Source organism: Carassius carassius, chromosome 6 (genome assembly GCF_963082965.1).
Source record: "Carassius carassius chromosome 6, fCarCar2.1, whole genome shotgun sequence".
NCBI lineage: Eukaryota > Metazoa > Chordata > Actinopteri > Cypriniformes > Cyprinidae > Carassius > Carassius carassius.
In genome coordinates, this window is record NC_081760.1 from 20403519 (window position 1) to 20429018 (window position 25500).

Sequence of the window (25500 nt, forward strand, 5' to 3'; positions counted from 1 at the left end):
TGTATGAAAATTGGTATACACATGTATCTCTCCAATACCTACAAAAAAGTCTCTTGGAGCAAAATCCGAAACCCAACAGGAAGTCGGTTATTTTTAATTTTATGACCAAATTTTGTGTCATTTTTGTCATTTCCATGCATTGTATTTTAACGAACTCCTCCTAGAGATTAATTCAGATCAACACCAAAGTTGGTATGCCTAATCTAAAGGCCTTTGCGATGTTAAATTGCGAAGATTTTGAGTTTTCGTTAAAGGGCGTGTCCGTGGCGGCCTGGCGAATTTCGATGATTCGCCATGAAAAATGAAGTTGCTATAACTCAGACATACAATGTCCAATCTGCCCCAAACTTCACATGTTTGATGAGACTCCGAACCTGAACAGATTGACATGCCCATATTCAGTTATAGTCATAGCGCCACCTATTGGCAACAGGAAGTGACATATTTTACACTGCGACTAACTACTCCTAGAAATTTTATGACATCAATGTCTTTTTTGTGGTCAGTCTAATCTAAAGGCCTGTGCGATGTTAAGTTGTGAAGATCTTGAGTTTTCGTTAAGGGGCGTGTCCATGGCGCCGTGACAAAATTCAAAGTCTTGCCATGGGAATAAAAGATGTTATAACTCAGGCATAAAATGTCCGATCTTCCCCAAACTTCACATGTTTGATAAAAGTCCTGGCCTGAACAGATCTGAAGGCCAATATTCCATCGGGTGTGGCAAAATGGCTCGATAGCGCCACCTATACACTTTCAACGGAGTGCACCTCGAGCTATGTTTCACGTACATGTACAAAAATTGGTACACACATGTAACACACCAATACCTACAAAAAAGTCTCTTGGTACAAAATCCTAATCCCAACAGGAAGTCGGTTATTTTGAATTTTCCCTGCAAATTTGGTGTTTTTTTGTCATTTTCAGGGGTTGTACTTTAACGAACTCCTCCTAGAGATTTATTCAGATGAACACCAAACTTGGTCAGTGTAATCTAAAGCCGTTTGCGATGTTAAATTGCGAAGGACTTGAGGTTTCGTTAAAGGGCGTGTCCATGGTGGCCTGACAAATTTCGATGTTTCGCCATGAAAAAGGAAGTTGCTGTAACTCAGACATACAATGTCCAGTCTGCCCCAAACTTCACATGTTGGATAAGACTCTTGACCTGAACAGATCTACATGCCAATATTCAGTTATAGTCATAGCGCCACCTATTGGCAACAGGAAGTGAAATATTTTACACTGCGACAAACTACTCCTAGAAATTTTATGACATCAATGTTATTTTTGTGGTCAGTCTAATCTAAAGACCTGTGTGATGTTTAGTTGTGAAGATCTTGAGTCTTCGTTGAAAGGCGTGTCCATGGCACCGTGACGAAATTTGATGTGTCGCCATGGGAATAAAAGATGTTATAACTCAGGCATAAAATGTCCGATCTTGCCCAAACTTCACATGTGTGATAAGGGTCCTGGCCTGAACAGATCTGAAGGCCAATATTCCATTGGGTGTGGCAAAATGGCTCGATAGCGCCACCTATACACTTTCAACTGAGTGCATATACACTTTCAATGGAGTGCGCCTCAAGCTATGTTTCACGTACATGTACAAAAATCGGTACACACATGTAACACACCAATATCTACGAAAATGTCTCTTGGTACGAAATCCGAATCCAAACAGGAAGTCGGTTATTTTTAATATTATGAGCAAATTTTGTGTCATTTTTGCCATTTCCATGCGTTGTATTTTAACGAACTCCTCCTAGAAACTTATTCAGATCAACACCAAATTTGGTATTCCTAATCTAAAGGCCTTTGCGATGTTAAATTGCGAAGATTTTGAGTTTTCGTTAAAGGGCGTGTCCGTGGCGGCCTGGCGAATTTCGATGATTCGCCATGAAAAATTAAGTTGCTATAACTCAGACATACAATGTCCAATGTGCCCAAAACTTCACATGTTTAATAAGACTCCTGACCTGAACATATTTACATGCCCATATTTAGTTATAGTCATAGCGCCACCTATAGGCAACAGGAAGTGACATATTTTACACTTCGACAGACTACTCCTAGAAACTTTTTGACATCAATGTCTTTTTTATGGTCAGTCTAATCTAAAGGCCTGTGCAATGTTAAATTGTGAAGATCTTGAGTTTTCGTTAAGGGGCGTGTTCATGGCGCCGTGACAAAATTCAAAGTCTCGCCATGGGAATAAAAGATGTTATAACTCAGGCATAAAATGTCCGATCTTCCCCAAACTTCACATGTTTGATAAAAGTCCTGGCCTGAACAGATCTGAAGGCCAATATTCCATCGGGTGTGGCAAAATGGCTCGATAGCGCCACCTATACACATTCAACGGAGTGCGCCTCGATCTATGTTTCACGTACATGTACAAAAGTTGGTACACACATGTAACACACCAATACCTACAAAAAAGTATCTTGGTATGAAATCCTAATCCCAACAGGAAGTCGATTATTTTGAATTTTCCCTGCAAAATTGGTGTTGTTTTTGCCATTTTCAGGGGTTGTACTTTAACGAACTCCTCCTAGAGATTAATTCAGATCAACACCAAAGTTGGTATGCCTAATCTAAAGGCCTTTGCGATGTTAAATTGCGAAGATTTTGAGTTTTCGTTAAAGGGCGTGTCCGTGGCGGCCTGGCGAATTTCGATGATTCGCCATGAAAAATGAAGTTGCTATAACTCAGACATACAATGTCCAATCTGCCCCAAACTTCACATGTTTAATAAGACTCCTGACCTGAACCGATTGACATGCCCATATTCAGTTATAGTCATAGCGCCACCTATAGGCAACAGGAAGTGACATATTTTACACTGCGACTAACTACTAGAAATTTTATGACATCAATGTCTTTTTTGTGGTCAGTCTAATCTAAAGGCCTGTGCGATGTTAAATTGTGAAGATCTTGAGTTTTCGTTAAAAGGCGTGTCCATGGCGCCATGACGAAGTTCGATGTCTCGCCAAGGGAATAAAATATGTTATAACTCAGGCATAAAGTGTCCGATCTTCCCCAAACTTCACATGTGTGATAAGAGTCCTGGCCTGAACACATCTGTAGGCCAATATTCCATCGGGTGTGGCAAAATGGCTCGATAGCGCCACCTATACACATTCAACATAGCGCGCCTCGAGCTCCGTTTCAAGTACATGTACAAAAATCGGTACACACATGTAACACACCAGTACCTACAAAAAAGTCTCTTGGTACGAAATCCTAATCCCAACAGGAAGTCGGTTATTTTGAAATTTCCCTGCAAAATTGGCGTTGTTTTTGCCATTTTCAGGGGTTTATCTTAACGAACTCCTCCTAGAGATTTATTCGGATGAACACCAAACTTGGTCAGTGTAATCTAAAGCCATTTGCGATGTTAAATTGCGAAGGACTTGAGGTTTCGTTAAAGGGCGTGTCCATGGCGGCCTGACAAATTTCGATGTTTCGCCATGAAAAAGGAAGTTGCTGTAACTCAGACATACAATGTCCAATCTGCCCCAAACTTCACATGTTGGATAAGACTCTTGACCTGAACAGATCTACATGCCAATATTCAGTTATAGTCATAGCGCCACCTATTGGCAACAGGAAGTGAAATATTTTACACTGCGACAAACTACTCCTAGAAATTTTATGACATCAATGTTATTTTTGTGGTCAGTCTAATCTAAAGGCCTGTGTGATGTTTAGTTGTGAAGATCTTGAGTTTTCGTTAAAAGGCGTGTCCATGGCGCCGTGACGAAGTTTGATGTGTCGCCATGGGAATAAAAGATGTTATAACTCAGGCATAAAATGTCCGATCTTGCCCAAACTTCACATGTGTGATAAGGGTCCTGGCCTGAACAGATCTGAAGGCCAATATTCCATCGGGTGTGGCAAAATGGCTCGATAGCGCCACCTATACACTTTCAACGGAGTGCACCTCGAGCTATGTTTCACGTACATGTACAAAAATTGGTACACACATGTAACACACCAATACCTACAAAAAAGTCTCTTGGTACGAAATCCTAATCCCAACAGGAAGTCGGTTATTTTGAATTTTCCCTGCAAATTTGGTGTTGTTTTTGCCATTTTCAGGGGTTGTACTTTAACAAACTCCTCCTAGAGATTTATTCAGATGAACACCAAACTTGGTCAGTGTAATCTAAAGCCCTTTGCGATGTTAAATTGCGAAGGACTTGAGGTTTCGTTAAAGGGCGTGTCCATGGCGGCCTGACAAATTTCGATGTTTCGCCATGAAAAAGGAAGTTGCTGTAACTCAGACATACAATGTCCAATCTGCCCCAAACTTCACATGTTGGATAAGACTCTTGACCTGAACAGATCTACATGCCAATATTCAGTTATAGTCATAGCGCCACCTATTGGCAACAGGAAGTGAAATATTTTACACTGCGACAAACTACTCCTAGAAATTTTATGACATCAATGTTATTTTTGTGGTCAGTCTAATCTAAAGACCTGTATGATGTTTAGTTGTGAAGATCTTGAGTTTTCGTTAAAAGGCGTGTCCATGGCGCCGTGACGAAGTTCGATGTGTCGCCATGGGAATAAAAGATGTTATAACTCAGGCATAAAATGTCCGATCTTGCCCAAACTTCACATGTGTGATAAGGGTCCTGGCCTGAACAGATCTGAAGGCCAATATTCCATTGGGTGTGGCAAAATGGCTCGATAGCGCCACCTATACACTTTCAACTGAGTGCATATACACTTTCAACGGAGTGCGCCTCAAGCTATGTTTCACATACATGTACAAAAATCGGTACACACATGTAACACACCAATATCTACGAAAAAGTCTCTTGGTACGAAATCCGAATCCAAACAGGAAGTCAGTTATTTAGAATGTTCTCTGCAAAATTGGTGTTGTTTTTGGCATTTTCAGGGGTTGTACCTTAAATATCTCCTCCTAGAGATTTATTCAGATCAACATCAAACTTGGTCAGTTAAATCTAAAGGCCTTTGCGAAGTTAAATTGGCAATATCTTGAGATTTCGTTAAAGGGCGTGTCCATTACAGCCTGACAAATTTCAATGTTTCGCCATGAAAAAGGAAGTTGCTGTAACTCAGACATACAATGTCCAATCTGCCCCAGACTTTGCGTGTTAGATAAGACTTCTGCCCTTAACAGATCCACATGCCCATATTCACTTATAGTCATAGCGCCACCTGCTGGCAACAGGAAGTGGCATATTTTACGCTGTGACAAAGTACTCCTAGAAATCTTTTGACATTAATGTATTTTTTGTGGTCAGTCTAATTTTAAGGCCTGTGCAATGATAAATTATGGAGATCTTGAGTTTTTGTTAAAGGGTGTGTACATGGCACCATGACAAAATTTGATGTCTCGCCACAGGAAAAGAAGTTGTTGTAACTCAGGCATAAAATGTCCGATCTTCCCCAAACTTCACATTTGTGATAAGAGTCCTGGCCTGAACACATCTGAAGGCCAATATTCCATTATAATGATAGCGCCACCTGCTGGCAACAGGAAGATTGGCACATATATGGAATAAACATTGATATATTCTACTTATATCTACTTAGAGTTTAAACGCATATTTCTCAACGTTCACCTAATTACTACAGCCACTCGCTGCCGGTGAGCCGGGTGCGAGGGCCCGTTCATCGCTGCTTGCAGCTTTAATTATTAGGGCCCGAGCACCGATGGTGTGAGGACCCTCTTGGAATTGCTCCGTTTATTATTATTATTATTATTATTATTATTATTATTATTATTATTATTATTATTATTATTATTATTATTAGGGCCCGAGCACCGATGGTGTGAGGACCCTCTTGGAATTGCTCCGTTTATTATTATTATTAGGGCCCGAGCACCGATGGTGTGAGGACCCTCTTGGAATTGCTCCGTTTATTATTATTATTATTATTATTATTATTATTATTATTATTATTATTATTATTATTATTATTCTTCTCTAAGATGAATCGCATCTTTGAGAGCCTAAACATGCTCGATAAGTCATGAAACTTTGCACACACCTCAGAACTGGCGAAAATTTACGTCTGATATGGGTTTCAGAAGTGGGTGTGGCAAAATGGCTCGACAGCGCCACCTATACACGTTCAACGGTGTGCGTCTCGAGCTACGTTTCACGTACATGTATGAAAATTGGTATACACATGTATCTCTCCAAAACCTACAAAAAAGTCTCTTGGAGCAAAATCCGAAACCCAACAGGAAGTCGGTTATTTTTAATTTTATGAGCAAATTTTGTGTCATTTTTGTCATTTCCATGCATTGTATTTTAACGAACTCCTCCTAGAGATTAATTCAGATCAACACCAAAGTTGGTATGCCTAATCTAAAGGCCTTTGCGATGTTAAATTGCGAAGATTTTGAGTTTTCGTTAAAGGGCGTGTCCGTGGCGGCCTGGCGAATTTCGATGATTCGCCATGAAAAATGAAGTTGCTATAACTCAGACATACAATGTCCAATCTGCCCCAAACTTCACATGTTTAATAAGACTCCTGACCTGAACCGATTGACATGCCCATATTCAGTTATAGTCATAGCGCCACCTATAGGCAACAGGAAGTGACATATTTTACACTGCGACTAACTACTAGAAATTTTATGACATCAATGTCTTTTTTGTGGTCAGTCTAATCTAAAGGCCTGTGCGATGTTAAATTGTGAAGATCTTGAGTTTTCGTTAAAAGGCGTGTCCATGGCGCCATGACGAAGTTCGATGTCTCGCCAAGGGAATAAAATATGTTATAACTCAGGCATAAAGTGTCCGATCTTCCCCAAACTTCACATGTGTGATAAGAGTCCTGGCCTGAACACATCTGTAGGCCAATATTCCATCGGGTGTGGCAAAATGGCTCGATAGCGCCACCTATACACATTCAACATAGCGCGCCTCGAGCTCCGTTTCAAGTACATGTACAAAAATCGGTACACACATGTAACACACCAGTACCTACAAAAAAGTCTCTTGGTACGAAATCCTAATCCCAACAGGAAGTCGGTTATTTTGAAATTTCCCTGCAAAATTGGCGTTGTTTTTGCCATTTTCAGGGGTTTATCTTAACGAACTCCTCCTAGAGATTTATTCGGATGAACACCAAACTTGGTCAGTGTAATCTAAAGCCATTTGCGATGTTAAATTGCGAAGGACTTGAGGTTTCGTTAAAGGGCGTGTCCATGGCGGCCTGACAAATTTCGATGTTTCGCCATGAAAAAGGAAGTTGCTGTAACTCAGACATACAATGTCCAATCTGCCCCAAACTTCACATGTTGGATAAGACTCTTGACCTGAACAGATCTACATGCCAATATTCAGTTATAGTCATAGCGCCACCTATTGGCAACAGGAAGTGAAATATTTTACACTGCGACAAACTACTCCTAGAAATTTTATGACATCAATGTTATTTTTGTGGTCAGTCTAATCTAAAGGCCTGTGTGATGTTTAGTTGTGAAGATCTTGAGTTTTCGTTAAAAGGCGTGTCCATGGCGCCGTGACGAAGTTTGATGTGTCGCCATGGGAATAAAAGATGTTATAACTCAGGCATAAAATGTCCGATCTTGCCCAAACTTCACATGTGTGATAAGGGTCCTGGCCTGAACAGATCTGAAGGCCAATATTCCATCGGGTGTGGCAAAATGGCTCGATAGCGCCACCTATACACTTTCAACGGAGTGCACCTCGAGCTATGTTTCACGTACATGTACAAAAATTGGTACACACATGTAACACACCAATACCTACAAAAAAGTCTCTTGGTACGAAATCCTAATCCCAACAGGAAGTCGGTTATTTTGAATTTTCCCTGCAAATTTGGTGTTGTTTTTGCCATTTTCAGGGGTTGTACTTTAACAAACTCCTCCTAGAGATTTATTCAGATGAACACCAAACTTGGTCAGTGTAATCTAAAGCCGTTTGCGATGTTAAATTGCGAAGGACTTGAGGTTTCGTTAAAGGGCGTGTCCATGGTGGCCTGACAAATTTCGATGTTTCGCCATGAAAAAGGAAGTTGCTGTAACTCAGACATACAATGTCCAGTCTGCCCCAAACTTCACATGTTGGATAAGACTCTTGACCTGAACAGATCTACATGCCAATATTCAGTTATAGTCATAGCGCCACCTATTGGCAACAGGAAGTGAAATATTTTACACTGCGACAAACTACTCCTAGAAATTTTATGACATCAATGTTATTTTTGTGGTCAGTCTAATCTAAAGACCTGTGTGATGTTTAGTTGTGAAGATCTTGAGTCTTCGTTGAAAGGCGTGTCCATGGCACCGTGACGAAATTTGATGTGTCGCCATGGGAATAAAAGATGTTATAACTCAGGCATAAAATGTCCGATCTTGCCCAAACTTCACATGTGTGATAAGGGTCCTGGCCTGAACAGATCTGAAGGCCAATATTCCATTGGGTGTGGCAAAATGGCTCGATAGCGCCACCTATACACTTTCAACTGAGTGCATATACACTTTCAACGGAGTGCGCCTCAAGCTATGTTTCACGTACATGTACAAAAATCGGTACACACATGTAACACACCAATATCTACGAAAAAGTCTCTTGGTACGAAATCCGAATCCAAACAGGAAGTCAGTTATTTAGAATGTTCTCTGCAAAATTGGTGTTGTTTTTGGCATTTTCAGGGGTTGTACTTTAACTATCTCCTTCTAGAGATTTATTCAGATCAACATCAAACTTGGTCAGTTAAATCTAAAGGCCTTTGCGAAGTTAAATTGGCAATATCTTGAGATTTCGTTAAAGGGCGTGTCCATTACAGCCTGACAAATTTCAATGTTTCGCCATGAAAAAGGAAGTTGCTGTAACTCAGACATACAATGTCCAATCTGCCCCAAACTTTGCGTGTTAGATAAGACTTCTGCCCTTAACAGATCCACATGCCCATATTCACTTATAGTCATAGCGCCACCTGCTGGCAACAGGAAGTGACATGTTTTACGCTGTGACAAAGTACTCCTAGAAATCTTTTGATATTAATGTATTTTTTTGTGGTCAGTCTAATCTAAAGGCCTGTGCAATGTTAAATTGCGGAGATCTTCAGTTTTTGTTAAAGGGCGTGTCCATGGCGCCATGACAAAATTTGATGTCTCGCCACAGCAAGAGAAGTTGTTGTAACTCAGGCATAAAATGTTCGATCTTCCACAGACTCCGCATGTTCGATAAGAGTCCTGGCCTGAACACATCTGAAGGCCAATTTTCCACTATAATGATAGCGCCACCTGCTGGCAACAGAAAGATTGGCACATATATGAATAAACATTGATATATTCCACTTATATTTATGAGTTTAAATGCATATTTCTCACCGTTCACCTATTTACTAAAGCCACTCGCTACCGGTGAGCCCGGGTGCGAAGGCCCGTTCATCGCTGCTTGCAGCTTTAATTAGGGCCCGAGCACCGATGGTGTGAGGACCCTCTTGGAATTGCTCCGTTTATTATTATTATTATTATTATTATTATTAGGGCCCGAGCACCGATGGTGTGAGGACCCTCTTGGAATTGCTCCGTTTATTATTATTATTATTATTATTATTATTATTATTATTATTATTATTATTATTGTTATTATTATTCTTCTCTAAGATGAATCGCATTTTTGAGAGCCTAAACATGCTCGAAAAGTCATGAAACTTTGCACACACCTCAGAACTGGCAAAAATTTACGTCTGATATGGCTTTCAGAAGTGGGTGTGGCAAAATGGCTCGACAGCGCCACCTATACACGTTCAACGGTGTGCGCCTCGAGCTACGTTTCACGTACATGTATGAAAATGGGTATACACATGTATCTCTCCAATACCTACAAAAAAGTCTCTTGGAGCAAAATCCGAAACCCAACAGGAAGTCGGTTATTTTTAATTTTATGAGCAAATTTTGTGTCATTTTTGTCATTTCCATGCGTTGTATTTTAACGAACTCCTCCTAGAGATTAATTCAGATCAACACCAAAGTTGGTATGCCTAATCTAAAGGCCTTCGCGATGTTAAATTGCGAAGATTTTGAGTTTTCGTTAAAGGGCGTGTCCGTGGCAAAAATGACAAAATTTGATGTCTCGCCACAGCAAAAGAAGTTGTTGTAACTCAGGCATAAAATGTTTGATCTTCCCCAAACTTCACATGTTCGATAAGAGTGCAGCCCTGAACACATCTGAAGGCCAATATTCCATTATAATGATAGCGCCACCTGCTGGCAACAGGAAGATTGGCACATATATGGAATAAACATTGATATATTCTACTTATATTTATGAGTTTAAACGCATATTTCTCACCGTTCACCTATTTACTAAAGCCACTCGCTGCCGGTGAGCCCGGGTGCGAGGGCCCGTTCATCGCTGCTTGCAGCTTTAATTATTATTATTATTATTAGGGCCCGAGCACCGATGGTGTGAGGACCCTCTTGGAATTGCTCTTTTTATTATTATTATTATTATTATTATTATTATTATTCTCCAGGATGAATCGCATTTTTGAGGGCCTAAACATACTCAAAAAGTCATGAAACTTTGCACACACCTCAGAACCGGCGAAAATGTACATCTGATATGGGTTTCAGAAGTGGGTGTGGCAAAATGGCTCGACAGCGCCACCTATACATGTTCAACGGTGTGCACCTCGAGCTATGTTTCACGTACATGTATGAAAATCGGTACACACATGTAACTCTCCAATACCTACAAAAAAGTCTCTTAGAGCAAAATTCTAAACCCAACAGGAAGTCAGTTATTTTTAATATTATGAGCAAATTTTGTGTCATTTTTGCCATTTCCATGAGTTCTATTTTAACGAACTCCTCCTAGAAACTTATTCAGATCAACACCAAATTTGGTATGCCTAATCTAAAGGCCTTTGCGATGTTAAATTGCGAAGATTTTGAGTTTTCGTTAAAGGGCGTGTCCGTGGCGGCCTGGCGAATTTCGATGATTCGCCATGAAAAATTAAGTTGCTATAACTCAGACATACAATGTCCAATGTGCCCAAAACTTCACATGTTTAATAAGACTCCTGACCTGAACATATTTACATGCCCATATTCAGTTATAGTCATAGCGCCACCTATAGGCAACATGAAGTGACATATTTTACACTTCGACAGACTACTCCTAGAAATTTTTTGACATCAATGTCTTTTTTATGGTCAGTCTAATCTTAAGGCCTGTGCAATGTTAAATTGTGAAGATCTTGAGTTTTCGTTAAGGGGCGTGTCCATGGCGCCGTGACAAAATATAAAATCTCGCCATGGGAATAAAAGATGTTATAACTCAGGCATAAAATGTCCGATCTTTCCCAAACTTCACATGTGTGATAAAAGTCCTGGCCTGAACAGATCTGAAGGCCAATATTCCATCGGGTGTGGCAAAATTGCTCGATAGCGCCACCTATACACTTTCAACGGAGTGCGCCTCGAGCTATGTTTCATGTACATGTACAAAAATTGGTACACACATGTAACACACCAATACCTACAAAAAAGTCTCTTGGTACGAAATCCTAATCCCAACAGGAAGTAGGTTATTTTGAATTTTCCCTGCAAAATTGGTGTTGTTTTTGCCATTTTCAGGGGTGGTACTTTAACGAACTCCTCCTAGAGATTTATTCAGATGAACACCAAACTTGGTCAGTGTAATCTAAAGCCATTTTTGATGTTAAATTGCGAATGACTTGAGGTTTCGTTAAAGGGCGTGTCCATTGCGGCCTGACAAATTTCGATGTTTCGCCATGAAAAAGGAAGTTGCTGTAACTCAGACATACAATGTCCAATCTGCCCCAAACTTCACATGTTGGATAAGACTCTTGACCTGAACAGATCTACATGCCAATATTCAGTTATAGTCATAGCGCCACCTATTGGTAACAGGAAGTGAAATATTCTACACTGCGACGAACTACTCCTAGACATTTTATGACATCGATGTTATTTTTGTGGTCAGTCTAATCTAAAGACCTGTGTGATGTTTAGTTGTGAAGATCTTGAGTTTTCGTTAAAAGGTGTGTCCATGGCGCCGTGACGAAGTTCGATGTGTCGCCATGGGAATAAAAGATGTTATAACTCAGGCATAAAATGTCCGATCTTGCCCAAACTTCACATGTGTGATAAGGGTCCTGGCCTGAACAGATCTGAAGGCCAATATTCCATTGGGTGTGGCAAAATGGCTCGATAGCGCCACCTATACACTTTCAACTGAGTGCATATACACTTTCAACGGAGTGCGCCTCAAGCTATGTTTCACGTACATGTACAAAAATCGGTACACACACCAATATCTACGAAAAAGTCTCTTGGTACGAAATCCGAATCCAAACAGGAAGTCAGTTATTTAGAATGTTCTCTGCAAAATTGGTGTTGTTTTTGGCATTTTCAGGGGTTGTACTTTAACGAACTCCTCCTAGAGATTTATTCAGATCAACATCAAACTTGGTCAGTTAAATCTAAAGGCCTTTGCGAAGTTAAATTGGGAAGATCTTGAGATTTCGTTAAAGGCGGCCTGACAAATTTCGATGTTTCGCCATCAAAAAAGAAGTTGCTGTAACACAGACATACAATGTCCAATCTGCCACAAACTTCGCATGTTAGATAAGACTTCTGCCCTTAACAGATCTACATGCCCATATTCAATTATAGTCATAGCGCCACCTGCTGGCAACAGGAAGTGACATATTTTACGCTGAGACAAACTACTCCTAGAGATTTTTTGACATTAATGTATTTTTGTGGTCAGTCTAATCTAAAGGCCTGTGTAATGTTAAATGGTGGCAATCTTGAGTTTTTGTTAAAGAGCGTGTCCATGGCAAAAATGACAAAATTTGATGTCTCGCCACAGCAAGAGAAGTTGTTGTAACTCAGGCATAAAATGTTTGATCTTCCCCAAACTCCGCATGTTCGATAAGAGTCCTGGCCTGAACACATCTGAAGGCCAATATTCCATTATAATGATAGCGCCACCTCCTGGCAACAGAAAGATTGGCACATATATGGAATAAACATTGATATATTCCACTTATATTTATGAGTTTAAATGCATATTTCTCACCGTTCACTTATTTACTAAAGCCCCTCGCTGCCGGTGAGCCCGGGTGCGAGGGCCCGTTCATCGCTGCTTGCAGCTTTAATTTTTTATTTGTTTTTGCTTTTCACTTCGCGGGCTCCATATTATCTAAATGTTGCGGGTCAACGCAAATAAAATGCAGAAATCAAATTTCATATTTTTGTAGAAAGGAAAAAAAAGTTGTTTAAATTATTTGATTTCAATTAAATAAGCATTTTAGCTTATATGCTATGGGAAATAAGTTTGTATGTGAATATTTTTTTCACCAGTCTAAAAACGAATAAAGAAGAAAGCATGTTATTCGTTTTTCCATTACGAGTTAAAAAAGGAAAAATGAATGTACGCAAAAGTACACGGACCGGGTCCAGTATGTGGACCTCATGTAGAACATACATGCCTTAAACGAATTTCACTCTGCAAGAAATTCTGAAATTAAATTTTGAAAGAAATTCAAAATATTAAATATTTTAAGATATTAGCCTATTAAAATTCTAAATAATATATTTTAATGTATTTTAGATGTAATTTATTCCTGTGATTTTCAGCATCATTACTCCAGTCTTCAGTGTCACATGATCCTTCAGAAATCATTCTAATAAGATGACTGAATATTATCAGTTGAACAGTTGTGCAGCTTATTTGTTTTAGAAATTGTGTTAAATTTGTCTTTCGTGATTGTACTTATTATTTTTTAAAGAAAGGTAATGCTACAACTGTCACTTATAATCCATTAATGTATCAAAATTATTTTAATGTGTGTGGGTAGGCATAGGACTATATATATATATATATATATATATATATATATATATATATATATAACATTTCACAAGAAATAGCAAAGTCCTACATCTATTGTCAGCAATAAAATGAAGGCTAACAATAGCCAAAGACCTATTACTGAACATGGCATAGCTACACACAATGATCCTGCTATGTACAGCCAAATAATAATTACAAGACCCATACCATATTGCTCATAGGCCTACCCTTGAGGTTTATCAAAAAATGTGAAGACTTAACGTTCGATGTTTTCGTGGTGTAACTTGGGTGGGAAAGATTGTGTAACAAAAAAGGTTTAAAGAGCAAAAATATCTGACCTTTATTTATTTTATTCGTATATTTTTTTTATTGAATTTCAAAAATACAATTCAGTTCTCAAGACATTTAGCGGACAATGTTTATGAACATAAGGATGGAATGACCCTCCTCTCCATCTCTGCTCATAGCAGACTGACCCCTTGTTCACACTGAACACGTGTGCGGCGCATTACGGCTGCGACACGGCTACCGGAGCTGATCGCGCCCATTCTAGTCAATGTTATGGCAAGCCAAAAGGGTCAGAATTACGCTATAGATCAGGGATCAGCAACCTTTTCGGCATGACGTGCCATTTTTTATTTTTATGGTTAACCACTGTGCCAAGTGTGCACAGCCCCCCACACCCCGATATAATTCTGTATTTAAACGGTACATACACAATTTTTTATTATACGATAAAAAAAGTTTTTTTAACGTTTAATCAACGTTAATGCACTGCTTTAATTGATGAACGTGCACACACAGACACACACACAACACACAACACTCGCACACAGAGATCTGAGATCGTGCTGTGCAAAAAGTAGCATTCAGAAGCTCATAAACCTATGAGTGTTGTCACGCTACTTTTATTAATCGATACTGAATCGCTACATTATATTTCTCAACAACAAAGGGGCAAAATCGCTTCATTGTCTGCAGAGAGAGACAATTTACCCCCCCCCCCCACTTTCTTTCTCTCAAAATGGCCATATTTCAGAAAATTTTTCATCACTGGATATAGCTTTAGGTCATTTAACATTTCTATGGTAAAACGTATTATTAAAAGTTGACTAATGTTAATTGATTTGCAGCTTCATCTTACCTCACTCTCTTTAATGTTAAACTGACGCTTCGCGCTCTGCTTCTGTGAACAGTAAACCCCGCCTACTTTGATCTGATTGGCCATCTCAGTCATTTTGACATTGACGAGTGCTGTTAGACCGAGGCTTTGATCTGAAGCACCTAGTATGTGCAGTGTTTGCATGTGCATCCATGCAAGTTAATTCTCACACTTTAATAGTATTTGTAGCTCCTAACAGGCTGTGTGACTATGAGAAGTTATTACATCAAACTGTACGTCATTATACAGTTTTCCTTATTGCTTGCGTGCCAGCGATTATCCCTCTGCGTGCCAATGTTGGCACGCGTGCCGTAGGTTGCCAACCCCTGCTATAGATGAATCGCGTTTACAGCAAAACGCCGTAAAATACGGCGTTTTAAACCGTTTTTGTGCCGCGAAATACGCCGTTGTGATTACAAACGCCGTAAAAAACGTGCGAAAATGTGTCAATGACGCCGTATTTGACGCCGTTTTTTACGCTGTTAATGTTGCCATAGGACGGCGTAAAAAACGCTGTTTTGGTTGCACAGAGCGCGAGTCATTCACGGCGTTTTGCTAATAGTATAATGAGCCACGCCCACTGATTCCCGCAGCCAGTATGTTTGAATGGTTTTCACCCAATCAATGGTAAATTAAAACAGACCAGACTAATTGATCACAGATCATTCTAGCCAAATGAATTAATAGGATATTTAAGTACAATACCCCTTTCCTTTTTGGATATTTAATCTCTACTAACATTAAACATAAAAAATTGCACCTCTTCATCATAGTGTAATGTAGGCTTATTGCTAAGATTATGTTCAACAACTATCCTACCTTCCCCATTTTATGTATTCAACTTACCACAGAGATACCTTTTACTACTGCGTTAGAAAATAAATGGACACAGCTTTGAGTAATGTTTCCAAATGAGAAAAAGCCCCTATTAAAGTGAGATAGTGTTTAATAGTTGCACATCATATTATGGAGCCTATTGATCACCTGCTTGTTAAAGTGCCAGACTCCCACCTCACCGAGCGCTGGTTCGTGTTCAGCACTTAGCAGGTCTAGCCAGCATTTTAGCGTTGATTAAACAGTGAATAGACGTCGGGTTCCATCATGTCCATAAGCCAGTCAACATTGAATTATGTTTAGATTTAGCAAATTGGATCAAGGTTAATATTTTGAAATAGTTTCACCATCGTATACCTTTTCAACATGGGTGAATACACAACTGTACGTTCAATTAGACCTAGTGCGCATTTAGATCAACCCTGTACATTCATAAAGGTTTAAAAAAAAAAATATATATATATATAAAATGAAATAACTGGCAGCAATGGCTTTACAATCAACCTCAAACTACCACATGCTAATTTTTTTTTAAACAAGTTTTATTTTGGTAATATTCTGTATAAAACTGATGAATATGATCCCAAACTTTAGCTTGCAGTGTTTGAGCATGGATGTATTGTTAAAAACCTGTAGAACAACCATCCAAATACAAAAAAAAATACAAAAATAAAAATCCTGCACATTTTGCACTTGTAAGACAATCCCACGTACTTAGAAACCCCTGTACTTTTTTTGACTGAAACAAGTTGCTTTTATTTTGGTGAAAAAATATGGTTTATGTGAAAACATGTTATACTAATGGGTCTCATTACAAGAGATGCGTACATTTGTGCAGTGAAAATACTGAACTGTTTGAGAATGGAACCTGCAACAGAATCCGTGGTCCAAGACCAGTCTTGATTTTTGTCGACAGCCAGAGGTGGCCCTAAATTTGACAGTCACCTTAATTCTGTACGGAAGAACCCTACCTTGAATGAAATGCATTTAATATTTTAATTAGAACGGTTTCTTCAAATTGTGATAAAGTGTTACAACCAACAGCCTTGTTTTTGTGGTTGTGCTTTGGGTGATCCTTGAAAGAGTCCCAGCTCTAGGTCCTTTCTGATGCAGTCCTCTCCTCTCTCTCCCATGTGTGCGCTTTCTGTATGGTCCTTTACTAAATACTCAATATCAGCTCGTTAAATATCTTTAACTGAAAGCAAAACAAATCACATACAATATTTTCACTTTACAGTTCAGTAACAGTGGGGTTGGAAAAAGTGCACAAGGCTATTCATTAAACACTTAATGTATTCAGATGAAAGTTTGCAATATTAAATTATTCACAAGCAGTGTTTTAGAGCCCCAGAATCCTAAATATATAGTGTATTTTGTAAATCAAGTAAAATCAAATTTTTATTAAACCAAGTGAAATCAAAACCTATAACAATTGGTCAATGCATCTCTACCAGAAGTGGCAGTGCAATGTAGCAGATGAACAACTCCTTACCAATTTGCCAAGAATAAGCTAGATCTTTGAGGACTCTACAAGGGGAAAGAAATGTTTACTGAAAAAGTTCTTAAAAAGTAGGATTTCATTTTATACCATTTCTTTAAACCAGTGGTTCTCAAACCTTTTATACCAACTTTAGAAAATATTTGGCTCTCCAAGTACTACCATAACGACCAACATTAAAATTTCAGCAGCATAGTTGGCATAACTATTCAGCTACAGCTCTGCACAGTTTTATACGAGCCAGTTTTATTCCTCATAAGAATATTTATTGTTGTCAGCCACTTCAACATTGTAAATACTCAGTTTTAACATTAACACTGTACTGTTTACATACTGTTAAATAATTAAATTATAAATTCAAATGTGTTGTACCAAAAGTGAAACAAAAACTGTACTGTATTTAAAATGGAAACACCAAAAAACAACTTTACTCAAAAGACCAAATTAAAATGTATTAACATTAATTTGTTTAGTGATTCCTCTGCGTACCACTAGAAGGAGCTAACTAACTAACGTTAGTGCTACTCGTACCACACTTTGAGAACCACTGCTTTAAACAATCTTGGTGGTATGGGGAATTTTGTCACGGCTTATTTTCTAATGTAACCTATCGCTGGGCTAACTAGGATTAGCAATGTGTATTATTTTAAGAGACCATTCAAAGGATGGTGCACACATCTATCGCTGTATGTTTGTTTAACATTTAAACTTGCTGACGTTAGTGTACTGAAGGTTGGCGACTTTCACCTATAAAATAGAAACTTGCTGATTTACTAGATAAAACCAACACACCATTTCATATGCATAGATTATTTTACCTGATATGAAGTGTGCACTGCAAACACGAGCATTATTTATGATCATCTCCGTCAAGTCTGTACGTCGTATTGCATTCAACCACAACGGTCTTCTTGATTTCTGTGAAGGAATGTCTGCCGGGATCCGGTAAAATTTTAGTTTTGAAACAAAAGTTCTGTTCCTTCTATTCTGGCAGCCAAAAACCCAACAAGAAGACATTTTAAAGTCAAAACCTCAAACTTTTAGTGCACCTGCTATGAGCTCTGCCTTATGTTTTGCCTCCAGCAAGAGCGGTGATGTCACAGTGATGTAGAAGATTAAGGGGTTTATACATTTAAGTGACATTTGCGATTACTAAGAAAAACACAAACAGAGTATGTTATCTTTGAGACTATTGAACGATAAACAATATAATGGGCCTAATGCATGGCATTCACATCAGAAAAATTTGCAAAGTCTCTAAAGGACAGACATTAACAAATTAGCAGCATCACACATCAGATGAGCTTCTAACTTTAGCTTCTGTGATACAATATAAATATACACACGGACATATTTATCTTCTGCAGGTTACATGTCCTTTAGCCATTTACAAATTAACTATTTTTGAAAGGTATAGCGATTTTCTTACCTGATTTTGCCCATTTGTTTGCAGGACCTCGCAGATCACATCTGACCCATGTGCTTGCATTCCATTCTAAAAATAAAACATTAACAGCTAAATATAAAATAATTCGGCACCAGCCCAGCAGTTTTAATGAGCAGCATTGCAATTGCCCGATTGGGTGAAAACCGTAGCTGTGGGAATCAGTGGGCGTGGCTCATTATATTATTAGCAAAATGCCGTGAATGACACGCGCTCTGTACAACCAAAACGGCGTTTTTCATGGACACCGATACGCCGTCAAATACGGCGTCATTGACACATTTTCGCATGTTTTTTATTGAGTTTGTAATCACAACAGCGTATTTTGCGCCGCAAATACTGCAAATGCTCTATTTTTTCTTTCTTTTTTTTTTTGTTTAGAACTTTTTTAATTTAGTTATTTAAATAATGTATATTACATTTTATTTTAGCCTTTAAAAAGTTTTAGCTAACAATACCAGCACTGCCATGCAATTGTATTATGTCACCCACATGCACTTCTCTCTGCTGTTTTAAAAAAATCTTTTTTTAATATTTTATTTAAGTGACTACAAAAAAGTAGTAAAGAGAAATGATAAAACGGTTTGATTTTATAATTATTTGTCTGTTGTTGTTGTTGTTATTTCGTTTTGTTTGAGAAACGGAAAAATGAAATTAAGCTAGGTTTTTTTCGTGGGTAAAAACAAATAAACTTAGACTATGCAAAATTAATAATTATTTTACATGCGTGGGCAGCTTCAGGTCCATTTTAGTCTGATTATGATCTTGGATGTTCTTATGGAACATAAAAAAAAAAAAAAAAGGGACAGTTCCAGTAAAGATTTTCTGGTGATGCACAACAATATCACAATGTGGGAACTTTAAACTTATTTTCAAGTTCGAAATGTGACCTTGCTATTTGTGATGTTACTTTAAAATGCCACACCATCTTAAAGGGTTAGTTCACCCAAAAATCTAATTTGTCATTACTCACCCTCATGATTTCCAAAACCTTTAAGATCTTAGTTAGACCTCAAAACAAAAATTAAAATATTTTAGATTCAATTCGGGAGTAATTCGAAACAAATATCATTAAGAATCGAAGCTTCTTGAATCACGGTTCTGAGATGGTCCTTCACTAGATTGAAAAAGTCTGTTTTTGTGCACAAAAAGTATTTGTTGCTTTATGAAAGTCATTACATTTGCGAAGTATGGTAACCCATACTCCGAATTGGTGGTCTGCATTTGTCATATCCAAGTGCACAGACACTTACATTGTATTCATTAATTTAGCAGATGCTTTTATTTTACACACCGCAGTGAGAAGTGAAAACACCATGAACACACACACACACACACACACACACACACACACACAGAGCAGCTATATATATCCAGCGCCTGAGAAGCAACTGGGGGTTCAGTGCCTAGCTTGCAGTCACTTCAGCCATGGATCTTGAAGGTGACTCCTGCGAGCTTGATTCTGCTGCCGGTACCTGAAGAATAGTTTCATTTGCTGGCCCAGCTGTTCTGCCAAAGATCTCTTCTATTGCAGTGATCCACTGTCCTTTTTGTTCCAGGCAGCCCCGAACAAAAATCTGCATGGGTGTCTGGTGTTGTTCCGTTCTCAGCCCATGGTTATTCCACTGTCGAGTAAAGGCTGAGAAACGCCTGTTGATCCTCAGCACATAGACAAGGTGAAGAGCCCAGAGATGCATTTCATTATCTAGGTCCAAGATACCTTCAGCCTCCAGGAAGTGGAAGAGATTATAATAAACATTAGTCAATCCCCGCCACATCACCCCAGATCCTCTCAATTTTTGGTTGTGAACGCTCCTGCCTCTTATTACGCTGCCTCTCTGTGAGCCCCTGAAAAGGTTCATTAATCACACAGACATCACGGTTTACTCCTCCATGATCTGTTCGGACCCTAGAAGGCACTCAAAGTCAAGTCACCTTTATTTATATAGTGCTTTAAACAAAAAAAAAAAAGATTGTGTCAAAGCAACTGAACAACATTCATTAGGAAAGCAGTGTGTCAATAATGCAAAATGATAGCTAAAGGCAGTTCTTCATTGAATTCAGTGATGTCATCTCTGTTCGGTTAAATAGTGTCGGTGCATTTATTTGCAATCAAGTCAACGATATCGCTGTAGATGAAGTGACCCCAACTAAGCAAGCCAGAGGCGACAGCAGCAAGGAACTGAAACTCCATCGGTGACAGAATGGAGAAAAAAACCTTGGGAGAAACCAGGCTCAGTTGGGGGGTCAGTTCTCCTCTGACCAGACGAAACCAGTAGTTCAATTCCAGACAGCAGCAAAGTCAGATTGTGCAGAAGAATCATCTGTTTCCTGTGGTCTTGTCCTGGTGCTCCTCTGAGACAAGGTCTTTACAGGGGATCTGTATCTGGGGCTCTAGTTGTCCTGGTCTCCACTGACTCCATACCTGGCCACAGCATTCAAAAAGCTATTCATTACTGTGCTGCTGCGGTTGTTGTTGTTCGAGGCACAAAGAAAAACTGTAAGACGACTGTAGCCATCTATACCACCGTGAATGACAATTCTCCATCTAAAACATGAGAAAAATAAATAAATGACATTAAAAGACAAGCGGCAAGTTATTGAATTGCCTTACTTTCAAAAAGTTCACAGTATTTTTTTTTTTTGGATACCATGAAAGCTACCTGCATTTTTTAATTCATTCTTGTGTTCAAAGAAAAACTCATACAGATGTTAACTAAGTTAAGAATGAGTACATGTGACTAATTTCATTTCAGTCAACCATCCCTTTAACATCTGATTGTCTTTTGCTGCAAAACCAGCCAAAATCAAAGCATGAGTTTTTCCAGAAACTCTTTAGTTTACACCATACTCACAAAACACTGTCACTACAATACTTTTCTTTAGCCTTAGAAAGGGCAGAATTAATCTCTTTGAATGGATAAAAACTATGGGTGTGCAATATTACATAAATATTTTCTGGGGTTTTATCTTTAATGATAATTAGATGAAATCCTACGGAGAGTGTTATTGTGCTGGTACCTTGACTTTTTTTCCATATTTGTCTTTAATCAAATTCAATTAGACACAATAGTGTTGTTACCAAGTGAAATAAAGTAAAGAAGAAAAAAAAAAAGTTTGCAATGCAGAGGAAACGGATATCTACCTTATCAATTTGTGGTTACCATCTAGGTGCCACAGGGAGTTTGGACCAGTAACACTGTACAGCCTTCTGTGTGGTCTTTGTGACATGGCCCGTTGTGGCGCTACCCTTGGGTTAATTCGAACCAAGCTCCTCCGTACTCTTGTCTTTGTACACGAATTCCATCTGCCCGTAACTGCACCCTGACAGCCTCCGATCCCAGCCTGTCATTTCCATCCACAACGTCGGTAATCACATCGAGGTCAACATCAGTTATTTCAGAATACATCAGAGAGGGATTTAAATTGAACCTCCTGGAACAAACACGCATACAAAAGTATTATTGCTTCTCAAAAATAATTTTAAACCATTAACTAAGTGCACTTTTCATGCATTACAAGTAATAAAAAGCTAATTTTAAAACCAAATCTTACTTCGCATCGTTTGAAGTTTAAAATGGTGAGACTATCTCATCAGAATGGCTAATGTAATAAATTGCACTCACTATCTTTTTTTAATCTTCTCTAAAAGTTAAGAAATTAATATGGGCTCATTAATACTTAGAACTTGCTAGACAGACAGTTTGAAAGCTATAGCTAGAGGGTTTAGACAGAAAAGACATTTCAGAAGAGTTTAGAAATGATAGATGGATAGTTTAGAAAATAGTTTTCTACAATAACTATTTGGATAGTTTAATAATAGATAGAAGTGATAGATGGATATTTTAGAAAAGTGGCCAATTAAGAAATAAAGATGATGGTTTAGAAAAGATAGACGGTAATTTAGAAATGATAAAATGAATAATTTAGAAACAACAGATAAACAGACAGTTTAGCAAATAGATAAATTGACATTAGAAATTATAGATGGATAGTTAGAATGTAGTATAGAAGACAGAGAGAGATTTTAGAAAAGACAAAAAAGGTAGACACTAGAAAGCCAGAATTTTAAAGTTGAAGATATTACAGATACAGTTTAGAAATGACTTACCTTGTTGTCCATGCTGCCTATGGTCTTGTACCTCTGCTATAGATTCATTGAGATCATCAAGTAACTTGTCTGCTTCTGGTGAAGTGATCAGCCTCCTTCTCACACATGCAATGCTTCTTTGCATTGTTTCTAGCCTTTAAAAAAAGAAGCCACTTTTATGCACTGAATTTTCAGGATGCAAAAAGGTTCATCAATATAATAATTTAGAATAGAAGAACATTCAACTTAATGGGCTAAAGAAAGCACACAAATCTAAGGTTCAGAAACAAGGGTGTGTAAACTCAGTCCTAGAAAGTCACTATCCAGCAGAGTTTAGCTCAACTTGCAATAAACCTTCCTGGAAGTTTCCCGGATGCTGTTGAGGGCTTGATTATCTGAATCAGGTGTGTTTAATTGGGGTTAGAGCAAAAAGGTCGCAGGACAGCGCCCATGTTTTACATAACCTGAAACAAAGCAATCTTACCTCACTAAAGTTGACTGTAATACACCAGAATCTTCTGTCAGCTGTCGAGTACAATTGTTCAGCTTCTGTTAACAACGCAAAATAAAATTTCTCCTGGTCACCTTGATGTCAATCAACCGAATGCTTCGAACTCCAGATAAACTAGTCTGGTCTTAGTCATGTCATCATTGATTGGACGAGAACAGTTCAAACTTATTGGTTACAGAAATCAGTGGGCGCGGCTCATTATACTATTAGCAAAACACCGTAAATAACGCGCGCTTTTGTGCAATCAGAACGGCGTTTTTTACGGCGTCCTGTGGCAGGCCAAACGGCGCAAAAAGCAGCGCTTTTTACAAACACTAAAACGCCGTTAAATACGGCGTTTTTTACGGTTAACGCGCGTTTTTAACGGCGTTTGCCATCAGGACGGCGTATTTGACGGCGCTGATACCGTTTTAAACGGCGTAAAAAACGGCGTTTTGAATGTAAACGCGATTCATCTATAACGTAATTCTGACCCTTTTGGCTTGCCATACGTAACGGTGCTTATTTAACGCCTGGCGGCGTTATGAAAACGGCGTTTTAAAATTAATACGGCGTTGAAAAGCACGCGTTTTATGGACCACTTGGCTTTCCATAAGTGGTTAAGCGTTTTCAACCCAAGCCGTCAAACTGACGTTTTCTGAAAAGGAACGCCATTCCAGACCGGAAATAACTTCTCAGATTTTGATTAAAGATTACCACGGCAAACATTTTTGTGTGTGTGTGTGTGTGTACTCGTTCGGATTAATTTTTCACCACAAGATTATAACATGCGCTACAAAAATAAAATTTTATGTCGACTTTAAAAATAAAAATGTCTTACCATATTGTCAATGTCATTTTCAATCCATCTGAACCTGGTTTTCCTTGGAATTATTTCTGAGTCATCTTCCAAGTACCTTTTGTAAGGTCCTGCACGCTTTGCCATTATTTATTCTTTCAAACACCTGCATCAACAAAAATGCATCTCCGATTTTTTTTTTTAAATAATTTGTAACCGTCTGTCGTGATATTTAGTCATGTGATCCGTTCGCGCACATCTGAATCTTAGCTCTTGCCTAATTAACAACACGACCTATTGTTAGCAACAAACACTGCAAAGCAAAAAGAAAATAAATAAAAAGCGTCAGTCACAACACTTAAAAAATGGCATTTGCCATTTATTATTTCAAGGACAAGAGCGTGGAAGTGGGTAAAATTGACTGGATGAGTACTGAAGACCAGCAAAATTGTTCAAAATTATAACACAATGTCCCACACTCGAGGATGAAGATGATGGATGGATGAGTTGAAGTGGGGAAAAAGGCAGAAAAAAGAAAAATTGTCCAGCCCTTTTTCCTGCAAAGGTTTTAATGTTCGGTGGTAAGTTAACTTTAATCTTTTAATTAAGGTTTGCATCACTAATCTTGACGGATTAGACATAAGTAAACAAGCAAAAAAATATCACAGACTGTCTTTTAGGAACAGCGGAGAACCCAGTTTTTCACAATGTACACACAACTTTTTTGACAGACAACTATAGTGATCTCTGCCAGAAAAGGGAACAGTTCATTAAGAGTGAAGACATCTGGAAACAAACACTGAGGAGGAAGACAAAGCCAAACAGTTGGTTGATGGAGGATGTAGAAGAAGAGGAGAATGAACAGCCAAAAAAAAGGTAATTAGATGGATAAATACATCTGTATGTGAATCTAGGACAAATACAAATGCCCATTGCTACTGTATAATGAAGCAATATATTACTATGCTTTAATTGTAACACAAACATGCATTTCTGCAAAGTTGCTTTGGAATTATATCTTGAAAATCACTATACAAATCAATTTGAATTGAATCCCTGGTATTGAACAACTTCAAATTGTCATTTTGATAGCAAAAGTGTAAAAAGACCAGTGTTGGGGGTAATGCATTACAAGTAACGCGAGTTACGTAATCCGATTACTTTTTTCAAGTAACTAGTAAAGTAACGCATTACTTTTTAATTTACAAGAAAATATCTGAGTTACTTTTTCAAAAAAGTAACGCCAGTTACTTTGTATTCCCATTTTTTGACTGACAAGCCTCCTTTTCCCATATTGGGAGAAATCGGAACTATGGAGGCGTTGTGT

General features: G+C 38.4%; 1 protein-coding gene across 1 annotated transcript in view; it reads right to left on the reverse strand.

Moving 5' to 3' along the window:
- Positions 1–22917, reverse strand: part of LOC132142096 (uncharacterized) — a 43320-nt gene extending 20403 nt beyond the window's left edge. Inside the window, exon 1 of the mRNA XM_059551736.1 lies at positions 22906–22917. Within this exon, the coding sequence (XP_059407719.1) occupies positions 22906–22917 (12 nt within the window). The remainder of the gene's footprint in view (positions 1–22905) is intronic.
- Between the last annotated feature and the right edge of the window lie 2583 nt (positions 22918–25500).